General features: G+C 42.6%; 1 protein-coding gene across 2 annotated transcripts in view; it reads left to right on the top strand.

The window, feature by feature from the left end:
- Positions 1–25,836, top strand: part of LOC126470336 (galactosylgalactosylxylosylprotein 3-beta-glucuronosyltransferase S) — a 186,238-nt gene that overhangs the window by 91,138 nt on the left and 69,264 nt on the right. For both annotated transcript variants that reach the window (XM_050098124.1, XM_050098125.1), the window contains exons 2-3: positions 10,250–10,429; positions 16,639–16,831. In XM_050098124.1, coding sequence (XP_049954081.1) covers positions 10,286–10,429; positions 16,639–16,831 — 337 coding nt within the window. In that variant the 5' untranslated portion in view covers positions 10,250–10,285. The remainder of the gene's footprint in view (positions 1–10,249; positions 10,430–16,638; positions 16,832–25,836) is intronic.

The raw sequence follows: 25,836 nt of genomic DNA, 5'->3' as shown, positions 1-25,836 counted from the left end.
TTAGGGATACCTCCAGCGGCTTCGCGTCTCCATTCTCTGCCATGCACCGCTCGCGGCTATAACATTGGTGTTGAGGTAAAAGGTTTGGTAGCATGGGGGCTAAGTTGTTCTGTCCCCTGGAGCAACAGCAGCAGCAGCAGCGCCAATTAAACATCCTTGCAGTTTCTGATGGACAAATTCACGTCACGGGATGCCTTGCTGCACCAGCTCCCTGATGTACTGGTTTCTGATGCTTCCCCACGTCCGCCGTCGTTTCCGTCCTTTAATGACGCTAAGGAAGACTGGAAACATACTTGCATCATCTGAAACAACATTTCACAGCATTTCAGGCCACAGTTAACTCCCTACAGTGGTCGTCGTTCTTGTCCTGGACCGAACGAGGTGGTGCCGTCAAGACATCCTGATTTAGCTTTTCCGTGATTTCCCTAAATTGCTCCAGGCAAATGCTGTGATGGTTCCTTTGAAAGGGCACGCCTGACTTCCTTCCCCATCCTTCCCTAATCTGATGAGATCTATGACGTCGTTTGGTCTCTCTCCCCAAACAACCCAACCCAACTGTTGTCCTAGGCATCACCAGACATGTTCTTTCTGCTCCGCAGGTTGGCACAAGCAGGTTGGCACCTTTGTCAGACCCCATGGCTCTCTCCTTTAACGAGATGTGTGTGCTGGTGACTAACTACCATTCCCAGCGATACTGTCATGGCGTCTGAGCTTGAGTTCTACCAGTACCATAAACAGCGCCATCAGTCCTACCATTCTTGGGTCATGGACTTGCAGGTTCTCAGCTGCAAATGCGACTTCACTTGCACCAATCAGCACTGCAAGGCACTCCTTGATTTGCGATGTTGTCGTTCAACTGGCACCCGATCCAGAGGTTTGCACGGCTGCATTGAAACTCTATAACCTCACGCTGGAAGACATTCTGTGCATAGCCCCCTCCTTTGAAATCACACAAGCGGCGAACAAGCGTCTCATGATGAGGCCACAGGTGGCAGCAGTAGAGTCCTCCCTGCGGGTGCCTCCCTCGCGCCGTTGGCATGGTACAGCCCACAGAGAGCAACGTCGTCAAGACTCCTCATTGTCCAACATCTCTGTGGCTTCGGAGCTGCTGGTTGCCCTCATCAGTGGCCGCATGGGTCACTTCCATATTGCCTGTAGTGCGTTTGCGCCCACTCTTGTGCAGACTGTTCCCATCGCTAGAAAATGTGCTCGCTCTTTCAGAAAGTCAGCCATCTCCAATCTGTCTGTCACAGCCTCTCAACCTGCTCCTACCCCTCACCCAAGGGGCATCAGGATACTGTGCACATGCTGCAGTCAGTTGTCCCACTGGATGCCCCATTGATGTGGTAGCTGTTCATCAAACTCCGCATTTTTAATGTGGACGTTCGTTTCCAGGTCGATATGGGGGCCATCGTCTCCTTGATTAACCAGATGATGTATACATGCCTGGGTTCCCCAGAGTTGTCTCCCACCTCTCAGCAATTGGTTGTGTATGGTGACGGTTCTGTCCCCCTCCGGGGGCAGTTCTCAGTCCCCGCCACCTATAAACATGTTCCCTGGCTCCTGACCGTACAGGTGGTTGACCATCACTTGGCTTCAAACATTTTTGGACTCCCTTTCACACTGTTTGGCTTTTTGATTTCTCACGAAGTTAAGGTCGTTTCCACTGCTGTCCCATTCCAGGACCTCGACGATCTATGCTCGATCTATGCCTTTCTGTTTCAGTCTGACTTAGGGTGTGCTTCGATCTTCGATGCTCAGCTGCAGTTTTTCCGGGCTCGACCCATTCTGGTGGCCTTACGTCCTGCAATCAAGCAAGAGCTCAATCGACTGCAAGCTGCTGGTGTCATCGAGCCCATGAAAGTGAGTGTTTGGGCAACCCGGTTAGTGGTGATCAGGAAACCCAATGACTCCCTTCACCTATGTGGAGATTTCGGAGTTACAGTCAATGCACAGTCCCTGGCTGAAACTATCCCATTCCCTGGCAGGAAGACCTTCTCGCCAAACTTGCGCATGGCAGATACTTCTCCACGATCGACCTGGCAGAGGCTTACCACCAATTACCCTTAGACGAGGAATCCCAGAACATCGTTGTCATCAACACGCCTTTCAGATCACATAAATACAAGTGCCTTCTATTTGGTATTTCCTCGGCGCCATCCATTTTCCAGATGTACCTGCAGCAGCTCACTCAGCCCATCCTGGCTTGTGCCAATTATCTTGATGACATCTTGGTCACCAGCCGTACATGCCACGAGCATTTGCAAAATCTCAGTACCTTATTTCATGCCCTTCAGGCTGCAGGGTTATGCTGGCAACTGGAAAAGTAGTTTCTTTCAACTGGAAGTTGAATAACTGGGGCACTGGCTCAGTAAAGATGGCATTCGTCAGTTGTATTGTAATGCCATGGCCATCAACTCCCTTCCCCACCTCAAGGATTTATCTGACCTCCAGGTTTTTTTGGGCAAGGTTAACTACTACTTAAAGTTTTTACGCCAGGCTGCTGACATTGCAGAGATCATCAATTTATTGCGTTGCAAAGGGGTCCCTTTCAACTGGACTCCTGCCTGTGGTCAAGCTTTTCTCCACTTGAACACTATGCTCAAGTCCGTTCCTTGCCAGACTCCCATCTCTCCGGACCACCCCTTGGTTGTGTCGGCCGATGCTTCGGCCTATAGTATTGGGGCAGTCCTGGCTCACAAGAATGTGGATGGCTCAGGACAGCCCATTGCATATGCATCCAAGACTATCCCCAGCACAGAGGAACTATTCTCAGATTGAGAAAGGCTCTCGCGATTTTGTTTGCCATTCAAAAGTTTCACATCTACCTGTTTGGGACAAAGTTCACTCTCGTAACTTATCACAAGTCTTTGGTTACCCTATTCGGCCCACAAACACACACACCTCCCAGAGTGAACTGCTCAATATCTCCAACGCAGGGCGCTGTTCTTATGCAATTACACTTATGTTATCCAATATTAGCCCACCTCAACACTCCAATGCAGACGCATTGTCCCATCTCCCCTTGGGCCCTGAGCCTGAGTTCAATCAGCAGGAAGTCCTCTGCTTTCACATTGTTATGGGCCGCAAGAGACACTGGATGGATTTCCCATCATGGCTGCACAGGTCACCTCTGCCACACACTGGGACCCTGTTCTGTGCCAGGTTCTCTGCTATGTGACCCATGGTTGGCCCACCTATCTGACTCGCCAGTTGAAAACTGTATTAAAGCCCTGGTGGCATCCCTCACCAGGCTCTTGGTTGTGACAGGTGTCCTTCTGTTGGCTATGGAGGCTGACACCCATTGGGTGATCATCCCACCTGATTTGCACCACCACGCCCTATGCTTGCTGCACCGTAACACCGGGGGATGCCTGTATGAAGGTGTTGGCTTGCCATCATGCGTATTGGCCTGGCATCGATGGCAACATTGAACGTTTGGCCCGTGGGTGCACGGTGTGTGTGCGCGTCACCAGGCCAGCCCTTCGCAGTCATTTGCACTCTGTCCGATGCCTCGCTGGCCCTGGGACCACATCCATTTCGATTTTGTGGACCCGTAAAAACGGGATGCATACTCCAGATACCTTGCATGGTGTCCATCACAACTGATGCCACACTCACAGGCTTGACTCAGGCTGTCGTCACTGAAGTCCTGCCTCGTACCTTGGTCTTTGATAATAGCCTCCAATTCACGGCAGCCTCCTTCCACACACTCTGTGAGGCCAACGGTGTCAAACACATCCGAAGCCCTCCGTTCCATCCATTCTCCAATGGTACAGCAGAATGACTGGTCAGGACATTTAAGCACCAGCTGACAAAAGCAATCGAATCTTGTGCCACCACATCAGATCACCTTATTCCTGACCATTTATCGCACCACACCAATTGATGGTCATAGTCCAGCCGAACTCCTCAATGGGCGGCAACCATGGACCTTGCTCCATCTGCTGACGCCGTTGCCTTCTGAGCCCCACTTCTGAACCTCTCAGTGCCACATCCCGGACATGGCCATGTGGGCCCACTGGTATGGGGACCAGGCTGCTTGGACTCCTGCCACAGTAGTCGCAACACATGGGCGGTGTTTGATGTTGGTAGAGACACACAAGGGGCTCGAGTGCCACCACCATGACCAACTCCAGCCTCATTCTCCTTTGTGGCACCTCACGTACCCCAACCCCCCACCTCCTCCTGGTGTGCACGAGGCCCTCAAGTTTGCCCCACTGCTGATGGCTGCCAGTTCCCCACAGTCACGCTGGAACTCCTTTCCACATCCACAAGGGTCGGAGGCGCCGTGCGATGCCCTGCCTTCCGATGACGTTTTGATGGACTCCATGGACTGCCCTCCCAACCCACCGCTGGCAGTCGACAACATAAGGTCACCCTCTGTTCCCTCCTTCTGCCCACCACAGCACTGTCTGGGGTGTTTCCACCCCTACTCAGTTTTTTTTTTTTTTTGGGGGGGGTGGGGGGTGGGGGGTGGGAGGGGAGGATCTGGTGCCGGAAGGCGTAGAAGTTGAATGTGTGCCAGATGGTATAAACTGGGATACCCACTAGGCGTCTCTGTGCTCCAGCGCGCACCTGTGCCGCAAGCCTTGCCATGGGAGTGTGCCATTCTCCATACCGTGTGAAGTCTGTGACCAATCTTGTTTCCTGCAGTCAGCTATTTAGGCGGCTGCGCAGTGCTACCCCAGCAGTCTGATATTTGCCATAGTTTGTGTGCATCTCAGCCATACTGCAATCCAGTTCCTTGTGTTGAGATACATACTGTTGTTGTTTGGAGTGTTTCTGCGTTGTTGTTGTTGTCTCACCATGTTTATCACCTCAGTTCTTGTTTGCTTGCCTCATGTTGTGTCCTGGTTGGTCATAGTGTCCTTCGTCCCCTACTTATTCGTCTGTCCTGCCTGTTTGTTGTTAGCGATACCTCAAGCAGCTCCCATGCCTGGTGGCTTTGTGTCTCCATTCTCTGCTATGCACCGCTCGCGGCTGTAAGACATCTAATGGTCTCTTCCTTCAATATTGTGGCTTCACTACATTGGTCACTGTATGATGATCTTTGTGATAGTGTCCACTTTCCAGTGACCCTGTCTCTTTCTTGGCACTGCAAGACAGACCAACTACCACATTTTGTACTTCAGAGAATGGACTGGCAATTGTATGCCTCTGCTGTTACTTTTGACCCCTCTCTGTCAGATTGCACTGACAAAGTTGTGCAAGGTGTGTCTGATGTGATCTCCCACACAGCTGGAACTGGTATTCCCCTTTCTACAGGTCCCTTCCATAACCAACCAGTGCCATGGTAGACCAAAGATATTGCATTAGCTGATCGGGATCGCTGAAGAGCCTTGCAACATTTCAAACAGCAGCCTTGTCACATAACCTTATTACTTTTAAGTGACTTCATGCAAATGCTTTTTATCTAATTAAATACAGTAAGAAGAAATGCTAGGAGTGCTGTGTATCCACCCTGAGAATTTGTGCCTCTTCATCCCAGGTGTGGTCCAAGCTCTACGGTCTTACGGGTCGCCAAAGATCCGTAACTGTGTTGGGTCTCTTTCTTCATGATGGTTTCTGTACTGATGCATCAGCTCTTGCTGAACACCTTGTGACCCACTGTGTGATGATGTCAGTGTCTTCTGCTTACATAGCTGCCTTCCAGGGGCATAAGTGCTGAATTAGGGCCATTCCCCTCTCTTTCAGTCCTCAGCGTGCTGAATTATGTAATGAAACTTTCACTGACTGTGAATAGCTTCAGGCTCTTGCCTCTTGTCACAATGCAGCCCCGGGCCCTGATTCCATTCAAAGTCAGATGATACCTCATCTGACTTGTTACCCAACATCTCCATCTCCTCAGAGTCTTCAATCATATTTGGATCTCAGTGTCTTTACTTTGCAAATGGTGAGATAGTATCATTATTCCAATCCTTAAGCGAGGCAAAAACCAACTTCATCAACAGTTAGCAGTCGATTAACCTCAGCAGTGTGCTCTGCAAACTGCTTAGAAAGATTGTTGTTGACCTATTATGCTGGGTTCTCGAATCTCGGGGCCTTCTGTCCTCCTAATAGGTGAGATTTAATATCTGGTTAGGTTGGAAACAGCAATATAAGAGGCTTTTTTAAACACTAGCATATTGTTGCATATTTTATTTACCCTCCATGACTGAGACTTTTGAGGTACATTCCAGTTTTTATCCTACCATTTATTGTGGGTTGAAGTTGGTGCTTCAGTTGTTTCTCCATGGGTCAAAGAGAATGGCGTCCCACGTAGCTATATGATGAGTGCCACACTCTTCTTTATCACCATCAATTTTGTAGTGACCTCTGTCAGACTACCGGTCACCTCCACACTGTATGTAGATGACTTCTGCAATTGGTGCAGCTCCCACTCTGTAGCCTTTGCTGAATGCCAGCACCAAGGTGCCATCATACAGGCCACTGCTGGGGTCCCCATGGTTTCCAGTTATCTCCTGCAAAAACAGGTAATGCATTTTTGTCATTGTACCACAGTTCATTCTACATGGGTACCCAGTGTTTGGATGTTTGTCGCACAGTCCCAATTTTTGAGACTTCTATTTCATGAGAGGCTGACTTGGCTACCTCATATTCGACAACTAAAGACAAGCTACATGTGAAAGCTTAACACTCTCTGCTTCCTTGCCCACACATCTTTGGATGTAGATTGCACTACTCTCCATCATATTTACTGGGTGCTCATCTTGCGGTTACCAGGTTTACCGCTCAGTGACAGCTTCAGCTTTGAAACTGCTGGACCCACTCCATCATTATGGAGTGAGAATGGTCTCTGATACCTTCTGGACTAGTCCCATAGGCAGTCTTCTTGAAGTCCCACAGGCAGTCTCCTTTCCAAAGTGGGGAACTTCCCTCTTCAGTTCTGCCATTACCAAATCTTGCACACTTAAGCAATCACCATCCAACAGTTTCCTAATCATCCAACTTAGCAGGTTCATTTTGCATATGAAGGGCATTGACTGCCTCACTCCTTTTTTCATGTGGGATTACCAGTTATGCACCTCGCAGCCATCTGCCAGGGCCTTCACCTGTCCTCCTTAGAATGTACTCCCCGTGTTCGTGTTTTCTCACACCTCCTCACCCCCTACCCCCCCCCCCTCCTCTTCCCCTTTGATTGGTACCTAGTCTTCGAATTAGGACTAACCTAATGCAAGGAAGGGCATTGACTGCCTCACTCCTTTCTTCAGGTGGGATTACCAGTTATGCACCTCGCAGCCATCTGCCAGGGCCTTCACCTGTCCTCCTTAGAATGTACTCCCCGTGTTCGTGTTTTCTCACACCTCCTCACCCCCTCCCCCCCTCCCCCCCACCACCCTCCTCCTCCCCTTTGATTGGTACCTAGTCTTCGAATTAGCTAATGCAAGGACCAGAAGTCTCAGTCAACCCCATGACCTTTTGGCATATGTTCCTTTCAGTTCTTCAGGAGTATGAGGCTGCTACCATCTTTTACACAGACTGCTGTAAAACTGTGGGTAAGATGGGTTATGCTTTTACATCTCCTGCTGGTCAGGACCACCATTCACTGCTGGGAACATGTAATGTTTTTATGGCAGAGCTGAAGGCCATTAACAAAGCTTTACTTTTCTGGATCTCCTGACTAGAAGGCATTCTGTACTCTGGAGCTATCATTTTTCAGCTATGGCATCTGGCATCAATATTGCCTTCCGTGCCTCGCTTTTACCACTCCTTCATACTTTCCTCACCTGAGCACATTTGTGGTGGGAGTCTCTACCTCTGGATGAACAAAGACTTGGCCGAGGGACTATTGACCTTACTGTGTAGTCCCTTAATCCAGTCAACCAGATAACCAACCTGTAGTGGTGTTGCTTGGAGTTCAGTATTTTATAACCTTAAACTGTCACTACTTCTGTTATTGGTATTCTGCAATAACAACAGTAACATGTGCTCTGCCTGTCTTTGAACCTCATAATACTTGGAGAGTTCATTCATAGTGCATTTGCTGAAACACTGAAGAGTACTATTTTAATGCTGTGCCAATATTATGTGACAGCATGCTGCACTGCTATGTGCTCTCTCTGCTCTTACCTTGCTTCAAGGACATGAAACAAGGGAATGTTGTTTTTTGTCTTGCAGCTGCACTCCCACTCCAATACATTTAAAAGTTCTTGTATTTTGACACTGTGTTACATGTCGTGGATTAACAAACAAGACCCTCACATAGCTTTGCATACAGCTTTATTATTACTTCTGCTGTCAAAGGTATTACATAAGAGAGATGAGTAACAAACAGAATATTTATTTACAATCCTTAATTCCTTACCATATTTAAACTGTGCATTTACATTGATGTCTTTTTGTTGTTGTTGTACTCTTTGACCCATGACTACAATAAAACTTGATGACAAAGAAATCTTTACCTCTGTGATGAGTATACACTTTATTGATTATATTTTACTTGTACAACTGTGTGCCGGACCGGGATTTGTACCCAGGTCATAGGAAGTAACCTGCCAATTGCAAATCTGAGCACACATCATTGAGTGACTGAAAGTTTCAATCTGTCGCAGGCTGCTCCTATTTTTTCCAAATTCCCCAGAGGTCATCCCACCCCCGGAGAAAATGAAAATAGTGGAAAGTTTGACGTTTTAAAGCCTCAGAGGTATTACTGAGAAAGAAATCTTGTTCTCTAGACTTTTCCCCAGTCAAGCACTCCAATACATTAATTCTTTCAGAGCTGAAAGTTTAACACATCTGTGGGAGGGCATCTTCAGAGTTTGGAAGTAAACGAGAGGAGGGGAGATGGTGACTAGTTGAAGCTATGAGTCAATCAATGAGGGGTTGTTCAATTGTCAGTGCACTACCCACAAAAGGTAGAGATATGGCTTTTAATCTTGGTCTGGTACTTGTTTATATAATCATATAACTTGGGCATAGGTGTATAATTAATTCAAGTGGGTTTGAAGTGTAAATAAATGAATAGGCAAAAATTTAGGGAATGTTATAGAAAAGGGGAATTCAACTGAAATGCAATAGAGTTGAGGTAGGGGGAGACAAGATTCTGAATGCCCCGTGGTTTCCAGTTGACAGCTACAGTTCGATGAATGGCCAAAAAATTGATACATTGAATATTAGCAAAATGTTGTTAGTGATAAGAGAGTAGAAAATGTGTGGAGGTCATTATGGAGTTACTACAATACTGATAGTGTACGAATCATATATGGATGTGAATTGTAGTTATATTAGACAACATGAAATTTTTAGAGCATGGATTGGGATCATTTACTTCAAGTAAGAATATTCTTTGTGCTGAGGTTAATATCATGTTAAAACTGCATGTTGGACGTGTCTGACCGTGGATACTTGTATTTCATATGCAGTGCTCTCCACAGGGCATGACTAGACCATATTCCACTTTCGTTCTGCTGCTGCTTTTCTTCTTCCACTATAAACTTCACAAAGACTATCCTCCTCCAAATTCTTCACATGAAGTAAACATTTAAATCCAGTAACAAACTTAAGGCTGAAGGAGGGCCTGTATCTTAGGGGTTATAGTCCTATAGGATAATTAGAAGAGTCATTTTAGGTGTGGAATAGATGTAGTGGCAAGTTGAAGATTCAAATTAGTTTACAAAGTTCGTTCGAAGAACATTGCTAACAAAAGGCAGGTGTAATTCCTGGACTGGCACATAGTCATGAATATGCAGCTTCTTAATGTGTTTGCATTACAAGAATGTATTTCATATTGGTGCATTTTCATTTGAAGGGTTCTGTATTTTTTTTATTCTGCCACTCATGTTGACTAATAGTCTGTTTCAACAGTGCAATGCTTAATTTTTTTCTGTTGATTATGTTTTAAGTGAACTGCTGAATAAAGTATTTTTTCATACAAATTCAGCCACAAAATAATAATATATGTTTTACTTTTTGCCATATCTCATCTTGTGTTCACCCACTTTGTCAGTTTTATTTTCTTAGATATGAAGAATAATTGTCTTATTTTATATGCACGAGGCACAAATCAAGGTCAGTTTAGTCAGTCTCTCTCTCTCTCTCTCTCTCTCTCTCTCTCTCTCTCTCTCTCTCTCTCTCTCTCTCTCTCTCTCTGTGTGTGTGTGTGTGTGTGTGTGTGTGTGTGTGTGTGTGTCCAAATAATTTACATTTGTGCTATAGCCAATTTTTACTTACACTAAAGATTAATTGAGTCTTCTGATAGTATTTTTTTTGCTTCTCTACACTTCCTTCATCTTCCCTTTTTTTTCAGGTTGAAGGTTGATAATGTCTAACAAAGCTGGAAGCAATGCTCCCACTTAAGAACATGTTCCTTTTTACCATTGCTATGACAATTATAGTGTTATATTTTGTATGGAGCTCTCAAGGCAAGGAGTTTGGGAGACATTATGATCATCGAGAACATGTATTCCTGTGCCACATGTCATTTGAGGTAGGAAATTAATTTAAATTAAACTTTTCAGGTTTTCAGCTAATAGCTGCTTATATGTGTTGACCCTAAGCAGCAAGAAAATTGACAATTAATTTCTAGAATGAGATTTTCACTCTGCAGCGGAGTGTGCGCTGATATGAAACTTCCTGGCAGATTAAAACTGTGTGCCCGACCGAGACTCGAACTCGGGACCTTTGCCTTTCGCGGGCAAGTGCTCTACCAACTGAGCTACCGAAGCACGACTCACGCCCGGTACTCACAGCTTTACTTCTGCCAGTACCTCGTCTCCTACCTTCCAAACTTTACAGAAGCTCTCCTGCGAGGAGAGATTCTGTAAAGTTTGGAGGGTAGGAGACGAGGTACTGGCAGAAGTAAAGCTGTGAGTACCGGGCGTGAGTCGTGCTTCAGTAGCTCAGTTGGTAGAGCACTTGCCCGCGAAAGGCAAAGGTCCCGAGTTCGAGTCTCGGTCGGGCACACAGTTTTAATCTGCCAGGAAGTTTCAATTAATTTCTATTTATACGATATAATGATTAAAGTTGTCATCAAACATCACATGAATATCAGTTTGTAGTAGATAACTGTTTCATTCAGTTTAATAATTATCATACTGTAGACACGTAATTGCCAATGCAATGTTACCACAATATGAGAGTACAAATGCTGTCACATCAGGAGAAGGAAGCTTGTCCCCTGTCATTGCATTTTGCACAATACCACATGGTGTCAGTTGGAAATGAAATGTGAGGTATTCAGAAACAGCAATGAAAGGAAAATTGTTCATTGTTGTGCAAATAATAGGAATTAAGTATTTTGATGTAAAAATGGCAGCTGTTTGTTTCCCCTCCAAGCGTAGCAGTTCTTCAACAGTTGAAACAAATTACAAATTCAACCAGTAATTCAACAAATAACACAGACACATACAGTTCATGTTGAAAATAGAAAAGAATGGCATGTTTCCCTTTCTTGACATAGAAGTCTGTGCTTCACTTTAAGGGAATTTGGGTACACAGTCTGCAAGAAGCCTTCGAGGCACTGATAGTTACTAGCACACAATGCCCCAACATCATTGTAGCAAAAGAATTTGGTATTATATATGTTGATGAAGAGGGCCCACTGAAACTGCAGTGTAGATAATGTGAAGACAGTATTGCAGAAGCTGTGTACCAGTTTGAGGAGTAATCTTTACAGTTAATAAACCATTAACAAAATCCAGTAGTGACTGGGTTGTGGACAGCCACACATGACACGTCTGCCATGCGTGCAGGGTGTCACTGACAGTGTGGAGAAAATTCTTCACTTAAAAGAGATTTAAGCTGATAGCCCACAGCAGCATCAAAATTTGAGACCTGCTAGGGTCCACCAAAGATACCGCCAGTATGCTGCATGTGCTGGGAGTTTGTCATCTGTGAGTGCAGATTAGTTTGCATTAGTGTCTCTGTGAGGTGTCAGCACTTTAAGATAGGTCAGCTTCATATTGGGTTCAGCCAATGTAATAAATCAGTGGCACAAGAATACTAAAATGAATTTGTTTAACACATGCAGTTCACAAGTGCTCACACACTAGCTAGGCAGCCACTTAACTTTCAAAGGAAGGCACAAGAGGCAATATATGTACTCAAGCAGCGGGTGGATTGAACCGTAATGGTGATTACAGTTATCCATTGTCTTGGTCACCAGGAGGAAATGAAATATTGACAGACTGTGCCAATGAGTCCCTCACTGTTGACCATGGGAAACACTTTCATGAAAGACACAACACAGCGATCTGTCATAATCACCTCTGAACATCATGTGAGTTGCACCACTTCAAAAAAGCAGCTGCCTTCTAATTTGCCAGTGTTGACCTATAAAATGCCATTATAAATTACAATCAATTAATAACAACAGTTCCCATCCTCCCCAGTCTCAACATCAGGTCATACGATGAGTTTGATTACATTTGTGTTATGATGTTATTGGAACAGGAGAGTAGTCAGTGTATGAGAATCCATATGGCATTACACCTGTCATATTATGATATTACAGTAGTGCCTGAAACATTGGGTTACCACTTTACTGTATTAAAAGTAACTCCGACTTTGATGACTTGCGAACATAATAGTTCTCTATTCTATTTCCAATTGTGACAAAGCCTACCCATACCATCCAAAGACATTATACTCTACTGGGAAAAAAATAGTACCCCTGGAAAGACGCCGTTGATTTTGATTTCATGACGGTATATGCCATCTGTGTGATAGTAGATGTACTGATAATGGTTTCAAAATAATCCCCCAACAGATAGAATAGTGGCATAGCTACCAGAATGCAGTCTGTGTCTGCCCTTTAATAGGGAATACTCACAGCCAGGAGGCTCAATGTCATGCTAATGTGTGAAGCAAGCAGACAACTATGCCATGGAGACACACTCGTGCTTCCTATGCCAACTTAGCAAATTTGAAAGGGTCAAATTGTGGCCTTCCGAGTGGCGGGATGGTTTTTTAGAGAACTCCCACACAAGTTTGATGTGCTGCACCACTTGTGCAATGATGCTGAACATTCTTACACTTGTAGGTGAGTTTCTGGATGTCCATGCAGCACAGATACCTGCCAGAATCATTGTATTGTAAGGGCAGCAGTGGGAGATCATACAGCTTCCACACGACAGTAAGAGGGTTCGTAAGCCCAGACATGTCAACATGAACTGTCGTGAACTGGTTATTAGCAGTGGGCCTACAGGCACGTACACACCTAACATACCTTCCACTCATGCCCCAGCTTCAACATGCATGGCTCAGTTGGTGTCATCAGAGGGTCACTTGGAGGATGAAATGGCTCACTGTTGTCTTCAGCAATGAAAACAAATTCTGCTTGCACACAAGTGATAATCGTTTGTGCGTATGATGTAGACCTGGTGAGTGCTGTCTCGTAGAGTGCATTCGTCCATGACACACTGCCCTACACCAGGCCGCATGGTCTAGGGTGCGATAAGCTACAACTCTCGTTCATTTTTGGTGTTTCTATAGGGGATGCTAACCAGCACTCGGTACATACAGAATGTTGTTAGACCCATTCTCTGGCTATTCTTGCAACACGAAGGTGATGTGTTGTTCCAAGTGGATAATGCTCACCCATACACTGCCCTTGAAATTCAACATGCTCTGCAAGACGTGTAGCAACTTCCCTGGCCAGCACTGTCTGTGGACTTGTCTCCAACCGAGCACACATGGGATATGATGGGGCATGAGTGACTCGTGTGACTCACCAACCAATAACTCTTACAGAACTATGTGAGCAGGTTGTGCAGGCATGGCATAAAGTATCCCAGGACAGTATTCACCATCTGTATGAGCAACTGGATGCCGGAATCAGCACTTGCATTGCCACCCATGGAAGCTATACCACGTACTGATATGGGTCTTTCAGCATGTGTCAATACCTGGTACCTCAAAACCACTTGTGCTATCGATCTGTAAATGTAATCATTTCATGTATTCCATATGCACTGTTGCAACAATAAGTATTGAGTGAATTGGAAACCTCTAATTTTTTTTCCAGCAGCATACCATGAGACAGCCTCATGCTACTCATGCGTGTAGCTTTATATTTTCTACAGTGCCCTCACCCCGTAATAGTGTCATTCTCCCATCTTCATTGTAGCTGTCAAATTGATAATGTTCTCATAGGCTGGTTTGAATAAGAGAAAGGAGTAGTGAGAGTGATTAACATATTCATGGTAAGGGCTTCTTTCACTGCTGAGTAGTTTTGGAAGACTTTTCCGGTAGTCTTGCTACAATCACATTCCTATTCTACCAACAAATGAGATTCTGGAATAGTCAGCAGGAACTGTGGTCTGTCCTTGTTCTAAGTTTTACAAATGTGTCAATGTTCTTGTGATCTTATGCTTGAGAGATTGATTAATTGCCACAGATAAGGAACCCAAAAGTACAATATTGTTATTTACCTACCCTGAAGTAAATTACGAATGTGTTCCCATAGGCTGTTTTGAATTATTTTCAGTTTGGCATTTTAACAATCTTGTCGGTACACTCCCAATTCAGTTTTTAGATCATTACTTTTCATTATTTTAGATAGCTACTTCAGTTTTAAACTTATGGGTACTGATGTGCTGTTGGGTCTAAGAATTTGCTTGGGTACTTAATTATTTTCCCTGATTGTGTATTCGAGATCTACCTTGTCTGTGAGAGTTCAACTACTGAAACATATATATTGAGTGCCACTGCAGTTGTACCTTAACAAAACTTTCATTGCGTCCTGAACTTTGTAGTAAGATTAAGAATTTAAAATAATTTATAGTGATACTATAATTAACTCCTATTTCTTTTCAATGTAAATTAAATATGAAAATTTTTGAGTATTAATAAGAAAATAGGGTATACTGTGGTAAAAATTAAAAAAAAAATCAACTAAAAGTAAACAAAGAAATAAAATGCACAGAGTAAAATTAAATACAGGACATTAGTCTTAGAATTTTTTTTACAGTATTAATACACTTGAAATTTAATTAATTAAAATGTGTGTGTAACTGGGGCACCTGGTTTAGAATAAATAATTAACAAAGCTTATTTAATTCGTGTGCTTCTCGTATTACGTGCAATCACAACATTTGGGTGTGTACTATATTTGCAACTTGGATGTGTTTCTCAGTACTTAATATTGATACCTGATCTAACTTGGTACCCAAATAAATTGCTGCAGGGTTACTGTATATTGCAACTACCACAGAACCTGATACTTGCCTTCTGGGAAAAAGTATCTGACTGTATTATGCTGTTTGGTGAAAAACAGTTGTTGCTCATTAACAAAAGAATATTAAAAAAAATTTAAACTAAAATCATATCTGTCTTGTATTGTTGTTTCTGAATGAGTTAATTATTAAATGCATACTAGACTCTGGTGATATTTGCATTGAAACCTTATAAAATCAAGGACTAAATGTCAGTTGATCCTAACCTACACAGTAGCATGATTTGGATCGTTCATAGTTCTATGAACTTCTTACCAGGCTTACTTATACTGGGATGTTAGTTTCACTGTTCAGACTACAGTGAAAGTAGAACCTGTACTACAAACCTTTCCCAACTTCAAGGTGAGCAATGTACAGGTGACATGACTGCGTATCCAGGGAAAACATGAACTTTTCAGTTTGATTTTTAAAGTTTCCACTTGGATGGCTGAATTCCTGGTAGGTTTCTATGGGTAAGTTGTTATAGAGCTCATGTGTTTCATGAGTAATATTTCACAAATGTGAAAACATCTTATTATATTGTGACACAACTGCATAAGAATATTTTTATCATTGTCAGAATGGAAGAGTATACTTTGAGAAAATAAACACTTTTTTACACAAAAGGTTTAAGGAGGAGTTATGGTTGGTTAAAAACCTATAAAAATATTTTAGAATGGAACAGAACCCTACTAATTGAAATTACAGTGAGAGGACAGTTGTCCCTACATCTCGAATCACAGTACACCATTGCAACTGAACTACATGATTCCCTGTGAAATAAGGTCAACAGATATGTAAAAGACAGCAGGTTTCATGTTGAATTTAGATCAAATATGTTTCTCATTCATATTTATAAATTCCTCTGTGATGTTTCAGATGACAGAATGTGCTTATGCAGCATGAGTCAGGAATGGTATTCTCGGTTCTAGAAATATGTGTTAGTTCTTTGGGAAGTAGGTCTTAACATAGGGGCTCTTCGATTTATACTAATCAGAAAGAAACCACAGAGTGTAATGACTACAGGGGAAGTACAGTACACTGAGGCAAAAGAAATATAGAGGACAATGAAGGCTCTGGCATATACAATACTATTTCCTCTAGCATTAAAATAACCACGTCAATCCAGACCCATGGAGCACATGTGTTCCTACAAATCTATGCATCACTTACTATTGTTATTTCCCATTCATTTCACATACCCCAACTCTTTCCTGATCCAGGATTTGAAGTGTTTGTTTTTGCCCTTTGGTGATCTTTGTTTTGTATCCATACAGACATTTCTATTTGTAATGGTTATTTCCCTGTGTCTAAGAAAAAAATATATAGAGTAATGTTTGCCTTTTTCAACTGTTACACGTCATCAGCTAATGTATCTTTTCAGCCCTTGTCCAAATTAAACTTTAAGCACAGATGTGATTTTTTTTGTTCGAGCAATTTAAAGTTGTTAGTGTCAAATCCCCCGCTTTTTTTCTCTCCATAGGACAGCAGGAATAAAAATGTGGATAACATACCCACAATTTATTTTATTACACCCACATATCCAAGGAGGGAGCAAGCAGCAGAACTTACAAGGTTAGGGCAAACATTGATGCATATACCTAACCTGCATTGGATTGTTGCTGATGATAACATGGTTTGCAGTGCAATGATAACAAAACTCTTGAAAAAATTTGGTGAGTTTTTCGTATCAGCTTTGAAATTTATTAATTACTTTTATATATTCTGTGGCATATTCCTTTGTAGTAAATATTGAAATGCTATTTTGTTTTTTTTGAATGAATTTGCTATAAAAATCTGTTATTGAGAACAAAACATATGATCTTACACAGGCATGTTCCCCCCCTTCCCCCTCTCCCCCTTGCTCTCTTTTCTCTCTTTACCCATCCATAAAATATTTTGATAAATAAAGGAAACTTCTCAACTGGCAGTTAGTGCAAAACTGCTGACAACCTTCTACATGTGACACGCTAAGACTAGTGGTTGTATAGAATTGCAGTGCTTGTGCACTATTTAGTTTTTGCTCCAGCTAGTCAATAAATGCACAGCATTCCTATGTTATATTTTCAGTTCACATCCAACTAGCAGTTTTATTGATATATTTCCATTCTAAAACAAAACCTAACAAGAAATGATGATTTTCTATTTAATGTTGGCACATATTCTAACATTTATTTCACTCTATTACAGTTATAGTCATTATGCACATATTGACATAGTGAGCAAATGAATGCTGTGCCAAAGAGATAACTGCATATGTCTTCTTATTTAGCGGATATGACTCATCAAGAAGTTGTCAGCAAATTCTGACTGTTCAAAGATTCTGTTAACTTTCAGATCCCACGTTAGAGAGTGTTACAAAAATTTCATAATGTTTTGTTTAAATGACTTACGCCACCTGCAGGTGTTGTTTTTTCCTTTAATTGTTGTGCAATCTCACAATTTCTGTCTGATACCAGTATCAAGTATTTGTACAAAAATCAGTGACACTATATGCTATAAAATTCTCTGCTTCTGTTATATTTCAGTAGCGACCACTGTCAATGCGCTTATGAGTGCAGGTGTTGTAAATATTGGTATCACAAGCACACGTAACAGGTGCTAGTGATATTAGTGTTACGACAGCTGATATTTAAATACACAGATACAGGAGACATATGGTATAATGTGTCACTGATAATGTCTTGTAAAGATACTTGATATTGGTGTTAGACAGAAATTATGTGCAGTTGTACTATGATTTTTTTTTTTTTTTTTAAAAAGAAGACACATGCAGGTGGCATTAAATCACTTAAACAATTCATCAGAGCTGAGGACCCAGTGTCAATGAATATCATTATGTTCTGATAGCAATATGCAATATATTGGGCCCTCAAAGACAAATTAACAGATGTGAATTATCATGACGGATTACTCTTTGGTGATGCACTCAGAATGTGTTGGTTTCATAATGAAATGTTACCTTATTCCATCCCTGACCCAACTCCTATAGTTCAGAGTTCTCAAAGTTACGTCTCAGTCATTTCATTTTACGTAACACTGCACACGTCAAGTAATGTTCCATGAATGCTAGCCCTTTTGTGTAAAAGATAGTAGATGTGTTTCCCTTTATATTCAAGATAGTGCTTGATCATAGCTAGTTATTTTATTGATGCTTTGAATCACATTAAAACGATAATGTTGAGACTCTTGTTAGTGACAGTTTTATAGGTAACTGCTTGTGCATTAAATTAACTGAATGTTAAAAGGAAGATAACTATTGAAAGCTAGACTGAAACGTAGTTTTTCTGATGGTCAATCCCAAAGAAAGCAGGTGTCGACAGATGTGAAAATTACCGAACTATCAGTTTAATAGGTCACAGCTGCAAAATACTAACGTGAATTCTTTACAGATGAATGGAAAAACTGGTAGAAGCCAACCTCGGGGAAGATCAATTTGGATTCTGTAGAAATATTGGACCATGTGAGGCAATGCTGATCCTATGACTTATCTTAGAAGCTAGATTAATAAAAGGCAAACCTACATTTCTAGCATTTGTAGACTTAGAGAAAGCTTTTGACAATGTTGACTGGAACACTCTCTTTCAAATTCTGAAGGCAGCAGGGGTAAAATATCTACATCTACATCTACATCTACATTTATACTCCACAAGCCACCAAACGGTGTGTGGTGGAGGGCACTTTACGTGCCACTGTCATTACCTCCCTTTTCTGTTCCAGTCGCATATGGTTCATGGGAAGAACGACTGTCTGAAAGCCTCCGTGCGTGCTCGAACCTCTCTAATTTTACATTTGTGACCTCCTCTGGAGGTATGAGTAGGGGGAAGCAATATATTCGATACCTCATCCAGAAACGCACCCTCTCGAAACCTGGCGAGCAAGCTACACCGCGTACAGAGCGCCTCTCTTGCAGAGTCTGCCACTTAAGTTTGCGAAACATTTCCGTAACGCTATCACGGTTGCTAAATAACCCTGTGACGAAATGCACCGCTCTTCTTTGGATCTTCTGTATCTCCTCCGTCAACCTGATCTGGTACGGATCCCACACTGATGAGCAATACTCAAGTATAGGTCGAACGAGTGTTTTGTAAGCCACCTCCTTTGTTGATGGACTACATTTTCTAAGCACTCTCTCAATGAATCTCAACCTGGTACCCGCCTTACCAACAATTAATTTTATATGATCATTCCACTTCAAATCGTTCCGTACGCATACTCCCAGATATTTTACAGAAGTAACTGCTACCAGTGTTTGTTCCGCTATCATATAATCATACAATAAAGGATCCTTCTTTCTATGTATTCGCAATACATTACATTTATCTATGTTAAGGGTCAGTTGCCACTCCCTGCACCAAGTGCCTATCCGCTGCAGATCTTCCTGCATTTTGCTACAATTTTCTAATGCTGCAACTTCTCTGTATACTACAGCATTATCCGCGAAAAGCCGCATGGAACTTCCGACACTATCTACTAGGTCATTTATATATATTGTGAAAAGCAATGGTCCCATAACACTCCCCTGTGGCATGCCAGAGGTTACCTTAACGTCTGTAGACATCTCTCCATTGATTACAACATGCTGTGTTCTGTTTGCTAAAAACTCTTAAATGTAGCCACACAGCTGGTCTGATATTCTGTAGGCTCTTACTTTGTTTATCAGGTGACAGTGCGGAACTGTATCGAATGCCTTCCGGAAGTTGAGGAAAATAGCATCTACCTGGGAGCCTGTATCTAATATTTTCTGGATCTCATGAACAAATAAAGTGAGTTGGGTCCCACACGATCGCTGTTTCCAGAATCCATGTTGATTCCTACAGAGTAGATTCTGGGTTTCCAAAAACGACATGATGTTGTTGTTGTGGTCTTCAGTCCTGAGACTGGTTTGATGCAGCTCTCCATGCTACTCTATCCTGTGCAAGCTTTTTCATCTCCCAGTACCTACTGCAACCTACATCCTTCTGAATCTGCTTAGTGTATTCATCTCTTGGTCTCCCTCTACGATTTTTACCCTCCACGCTGCCCTCCAATACTAAATTGGTGATCCCTTGATGCCTCAGAACATGTCCTACCAACCGATCCCTTCTTCTGGTCAAGTTGTGCCACAAACTTCTCTTCTCCCCAATCCTGTTCAGTACTTCCTCATTAGTTATGTGATCTACCCATCTAATCTTCAGCATTCTTCTGTAGCACCACATTTCGAAAGCTTCTATTCTCTTCTTGTCCAAACTATTTATCGTCCATGTTTCACTTCCATACATGGCTACACTCCATACGAATACTTTCAGAAATGACTTCCTGACACTTAAATCAATACTGGATGTTAACAAATTTCTCTTCTTCAGAAACGCTTTCCTTGCCATTGCCAGCCTACATTTTATATCCTCTCTACTTCGACCATCATCAGTTATTTTGCTCCCCAAATAGCAAAACTCCTTTACTACTTTAAGTGCCTCATTTCCTAATCTAATTCCCTCAGCACCACCCGACTTAATTAGACTACATTCCATTATCCTTGTTTTGCTTTTGTTGATGTTCATCTTATATCCTCCTTTCAAGACACTGTCCATTCCATTCAACTGCTCTTCCAAGTCCTTTGCTGTCTCTGACAGAATTACAATGTCATCGGCGAACCTCAAAGTTTTTATTTCTTCTCCATGAATTTTAATACCTACTCCGAATTTTTCTTTTGTTTCCTTTACTGCTTGCTCAATATACAGATTGAACAACATCGGGGAGAGGCTACAACCCTGTCTTACTCCCTTCCCAACCACTGCTTCCCTTTCATGTCCCTCGACTCTTATAACTGCCATCTGGTTTCTGTACAAATTGTAAATAGCCTTTCGCTCCCTGTAACGACATGATACGCGAGCAAAAATCATGTTCTAAAATTCTACAACAGATCGACATCAGCGATATAGGTCTATAGTTTTGCGCATCTGCTCGACGACCCTTCTTGAAGACTGGGACTACCTGTGCTCTTTTCCAATCATTTGGAACCTTCCGTTCCTCTAGAGACTTGCGGTACATGGCTGTTAGAAGGGGGTCAAGTTCTTTCGCGTACTCTGGGTAAAATCGAATTGGGATCCCGTCAGGTCCAGTGGACTTTCCTCTGTTGAGTGATTCCAGGGAGCGAAAGGCAAACCTACATTTATAGCATTTGTAGACTTAGAGAAAGCTTTTGACAATGTTGACTGAAACACTCTCTTTCAAATTCTGAAGGTGGCAGGGGTAAAATACAGGGAGCAAAAGGCTATTTACAATTTGTACAGAAACCAGATGCCAGTTATAAGAGTCGAGGGACATGAAAGGGAAGCAGTGGTTGGAAAGGGAGTGAGACAGGGTTGTAGCCTATCCCCGATGCTATTCAATCTGTATATTGAGCAAGCAGTAAAGGAAACAAAAGAAAAATTTGGAGTAGGTATTAAAATCCATGGAGAAGAAATAAAAACTTTGAGGTTCGCCGATGACATTGTAATTCTGTCAGAGACAGCAATGGACTTGGAAGAGCAGTTGAACGCAATGGTCAGTGTCTTGAAAGGAGGATATAAGATGAACATCAACAAAAGCAAAACAAGGATAATGGAATGTAGTCGAGTTAACTCTGGTGATGCTGAGGGAATTAGATTACGAAATGAGACACTTAAAGTAGTAAAGGAGTTTTGCTATTCAGGGAGCAAAATAACTGATGATGGTCGAAGTAGAAAGGATATAAAATGTATACTGGCAATGGTAAGGAAAGTGTTTCCGAAGAAGCAAAATTTGCCAACATCGAGTATAGATTTAAATGTCAGGAAGTCGTTTGGCTCTGAGCACTATGGGACTTAACATCGATGGTCATCAGTCCCCTAAGTCGTTACTGAAAGTATTTGTATGGAGTGTAGCCATGTGTGGAAGTGAAACATGGATGATAAATAGTTTGGACAAGAAGAGAATAGAAGCTTTCAAAATATGGTGCTGCAGGATAATGCTGAAGATTATATGGGTAGATCACATAACTAATGAGGAGATATTGAATAGAATTGGGTAGAAGAGGAGTTTGTGGCACAAATTGACTAGATGAAGGGATCGGTTGGTAGGACATGTTCTGAGGCATCAAGGGATCACTAATTTAGTATTGGAGGGCAGCGTGGAGGGTAAAAATCATAGAGAGAGACCAAGAGATCAATACACTAAGCAGATTCAGAAGGATGTAGGCTGTTGTATGTACTGGGAGATGAAGCAACTTGCACAGGATAGAGTAGCATGGAGAGCTGCATCAAACCAGTCTCAGGACTGAATACCGCAGCAGCAACATGCAATAATCTTTCTTGAGCTCTTGTCTCCCTAGTTCCGAATAATACACGTTGTTAAAAACTGAAACCACTTCTGCCAGTAGTGCTATGTCCTGTAACACTGCCAGTCCAACAATAACTATACTGTGTGCAGTATTATTCATAGTAGCATTATCAGACAAAGTGTCGGGATGGGCTAAAACTTAAATATAATGTTGGCAACAATAAATAAGAGCTGTGGTAGCATTTCTTCCAGGTAATGTATAAAATACCTTCAAACTGTCGCAGACGTAGCACCTTTCATGAAAAAGTACGTACTACACAGGAATTGTTGACATATTCTACATGACTACTCTGCAATTCACATTTAGTGCTTGGCAGAGGGTTCATCGAACCACAATCATACTATCTCTCTACCATTCCACTCCCAAACAGTGCGCGGGAAAAACGATCACCTAAACCTTTCTGTTCGAGCTCTGATTTCTCTTATTTTATTTTGATGATCATTCCTACCTATGTAGGTTGGGCTCAACAAAATACTTTCGCAATCAGAAGAGAAAGTTGGCGACTGAAATTTCGTAAACAGATCTCGTTGCGACGAAAAACATCTTTGCTTTAATGACTTCCATCCCAACTCGCGTATCATATCTGCCACACTCTCTCCCCTATTTGTGATAATACAAAATGAGCTGCCTTTTTTGCACCCTTTCGATGTCCTCCGTCAGTCCCACCTGGTAAGGATCCCACACCGTGCAGCAATATTCTAACAGAGGACGAACGAGTGTAGTGTAAGCTGTCTCTTTAGTGGACTTGTTGCATCTTTTAAGTGTCCTGCCAATGAAACGCAACCTTTGGCTCACCTTCCCCACAATATTATCTATGTGGTCTTTCCAACTGAAGTTGTTCGTAAATTTAACACCCAGGTACTTAGTTGAATTGACAGCCTTGAGAATTGTACTATTTATCGAGTAATCGAAATCCAACAGATTTCTTTTGGAACTCATGTGGATCACCTCAAATTTTCGTTATTTAGCATCAACTGCCCCCTGCCACACCATAAAGCAATCTTTTTCTAAATCACTTTGCAACTGATACTGGTCTTCGGATGACCTTACTAGATGGTAAATTACAGCATCATCTGCGAACAACCTAAAAGAACTGCTCAGATTGTCACCCAGGTCATTTATATAGATCAGGAACAGCAGAGGTCCCAGGATGCTTCCCTGGGGAACACCTGATATCACTTCAGTTTTACTCGATGATTTGCCGTCTATTACTACGAACTGCGACCTTCCTGACAGGAAATCACGAATCCAGTAGCACAACTGAGACGATACCCCATAGACCCGCAGCTTGATTAGAAGTCGCTTGTGAGGAACGGTGTCAAAAGCTTTCCGGAAATCTAGAAATACGGAATCAACTTGAGATCCCCTGTCGATAGCGGCCATTACTTCGTGCAAATAAAGAGCTAGCTGCATTGCACAAGAACGATGTTTTCTGAAACCATGCTGATTATGTATCAATAGATCATTCCCTTCGAGGTGATTCATAATGTTTGAATACAGTATATGCTACAAAACCCTACTGCAAGCCGACGTCAATGATATAGGTCTGTAGTTCGATGGATTACTCCTACTACCCTTCTTAAACACTGGTGTGACCTGTGCAATTTTCCAATCTGCAGGTACAGATCTATCGGTGAGCGAGCGGTTGTATATGATTGCTAAGTAGGGAGCTATTGTATCAGCGTAATCTGAAAGGAACCTAATCGGCATACAATCTGGACCTGAAGACTTGCCCATATCAAGCGATTTGAGTTGCTTTGCAACCCCTAAGGTATCTACTTCTAAGAAACTCATGCTAGCAGCTGTTGTGTTTCAAATTCTGGAATATTCCATTCGTCTTCCCTGGTGAAGGAATTTCGGAAAACTGCGTTCAATAACTCCGCTTTAGCGGCACAGTCATCGGTAACAGTACCATCGGCACTGCGCAGCGAAGGCATTGACTGCGTCTTGCCGCTCGTGTACTTTACATACGACCAGAATTTCTTCGGATTTTCTACCAAATTTCGAGACAATGTTTCGTTGTGGAACCTATTAAAGGCATCTCGCATTGAAGTCCGTGCCAAATTTCACGCGTCTGTAAATTTTAGCCAATCTTCGGGATTTCGCGTTGTTCTGAATTTTGCGTGCTTTTTCCATTGCCTCTGCAACAATGTTCGGACCTGTTTTGTGTACTATGGGGGATCAGTTCCATCTCTTACCAATTTATGAGGTATGAATCTCTCAATTGCTGATGCTACTATATCTTCGAATTTGAGCCACATCTCATCTACATTTGCATAGTCAGATCGGAAGGAATGGAGATTGTCTCTTAGGAAGGCTTCTAGTGACACTTTATCCGCTTTTTTAAATAAAATTATTTTGCGTTTGTTTCTGGTGGATTTGGTAGAAACGGTATTGAGCCTAGCTACGACCACCTTGTGATCACTAATCCCTGTATCAGTCATGATGCTCTCTATCAGCTCTGGATTGTTTGTGGATAAGAGGTCGAGTGTGTTTTCGCAACCATTTACAATTCGCATGGGTTCATGGACTATCTGCTCGAAATAATTTTCGGAGAAAGCATTTAGGACAATCTCGGAAGATGTTTTCCGCCTACCACCGGTTTTGAACAAGTATTTTCACCAACATATCGAGGGAAGGTTGAAGTCCCCACCAACTATAACCGTATGAGTGGGGTATTTATTTGTTACGAGACTCAAATTTTCTCTGAACTGTTCAGCAACTATATCATCGGAGTCTGTGGGTCGGCAGAAGGAGCCAATTATTAACTTAGTTCGGCTGTTAAGTATAACCTCCACCCATACCAATTCGCACGGAGTATCTACTTCGACTTCACTACAAGATAAACCACTACAGACAGACACAAACACTCCACCACCAATTCTGCCTAATCTATCTTTCCTGAACACTGTCTGAGACTTCGTAAAAATTTCTGCAGAACTTATTTCAGGCTTTAGCCAGCTTTCTGTACCTATAACGATTTTAGCTTCTGTGCTTTCTATTAGCGCTTGAAGCTCAGGGACTTTCTCAGCACAACTACAACAATTTACAACTAGAATTCCGACTGTTCCTTGATCCAAGCACGTCCTGTATTTGCCATGCACCCTTTGAGATTGCAGCCCACCCCGTACTTTCCCGAGGCCTTCTAACCTAAAAAACCGCCCAGTCCACGCCACACAGCCTCCGCTACCCGTGTAGCCACCAGCTGAGTGTAGTGAACTCCTGACCTATTCAGCGGAACCCGAAACCCCACCACCCTATGGCGCAAGTCAAAGAATCTGCAGCCAACACAGTCGCAAAACTGTCTGAGCCTCTGATTCAGACCCTCCACCTGGCTCTGCA

Source organism: Schistocerca serialis, chromosome 3 (assembly GCF_023864345.2).
Source record: "Schistocerca serialis cubense isolate TAMUIC-IGC-003099 chromosome 3, iqSchSeri2.2, whole genome shotgun sequence".
Classification (NCBI taxonomy): Eukaryota; Metazoa; Arthropoda; class Insecta; order Orthoptera; family Acrididae; genus Schistocerca; species Schistocerca serialis.
Note: the sequence above shows the minus strand (reverse complement) of the source record. Positions and strands in the feature narration are given on the sequence as shown.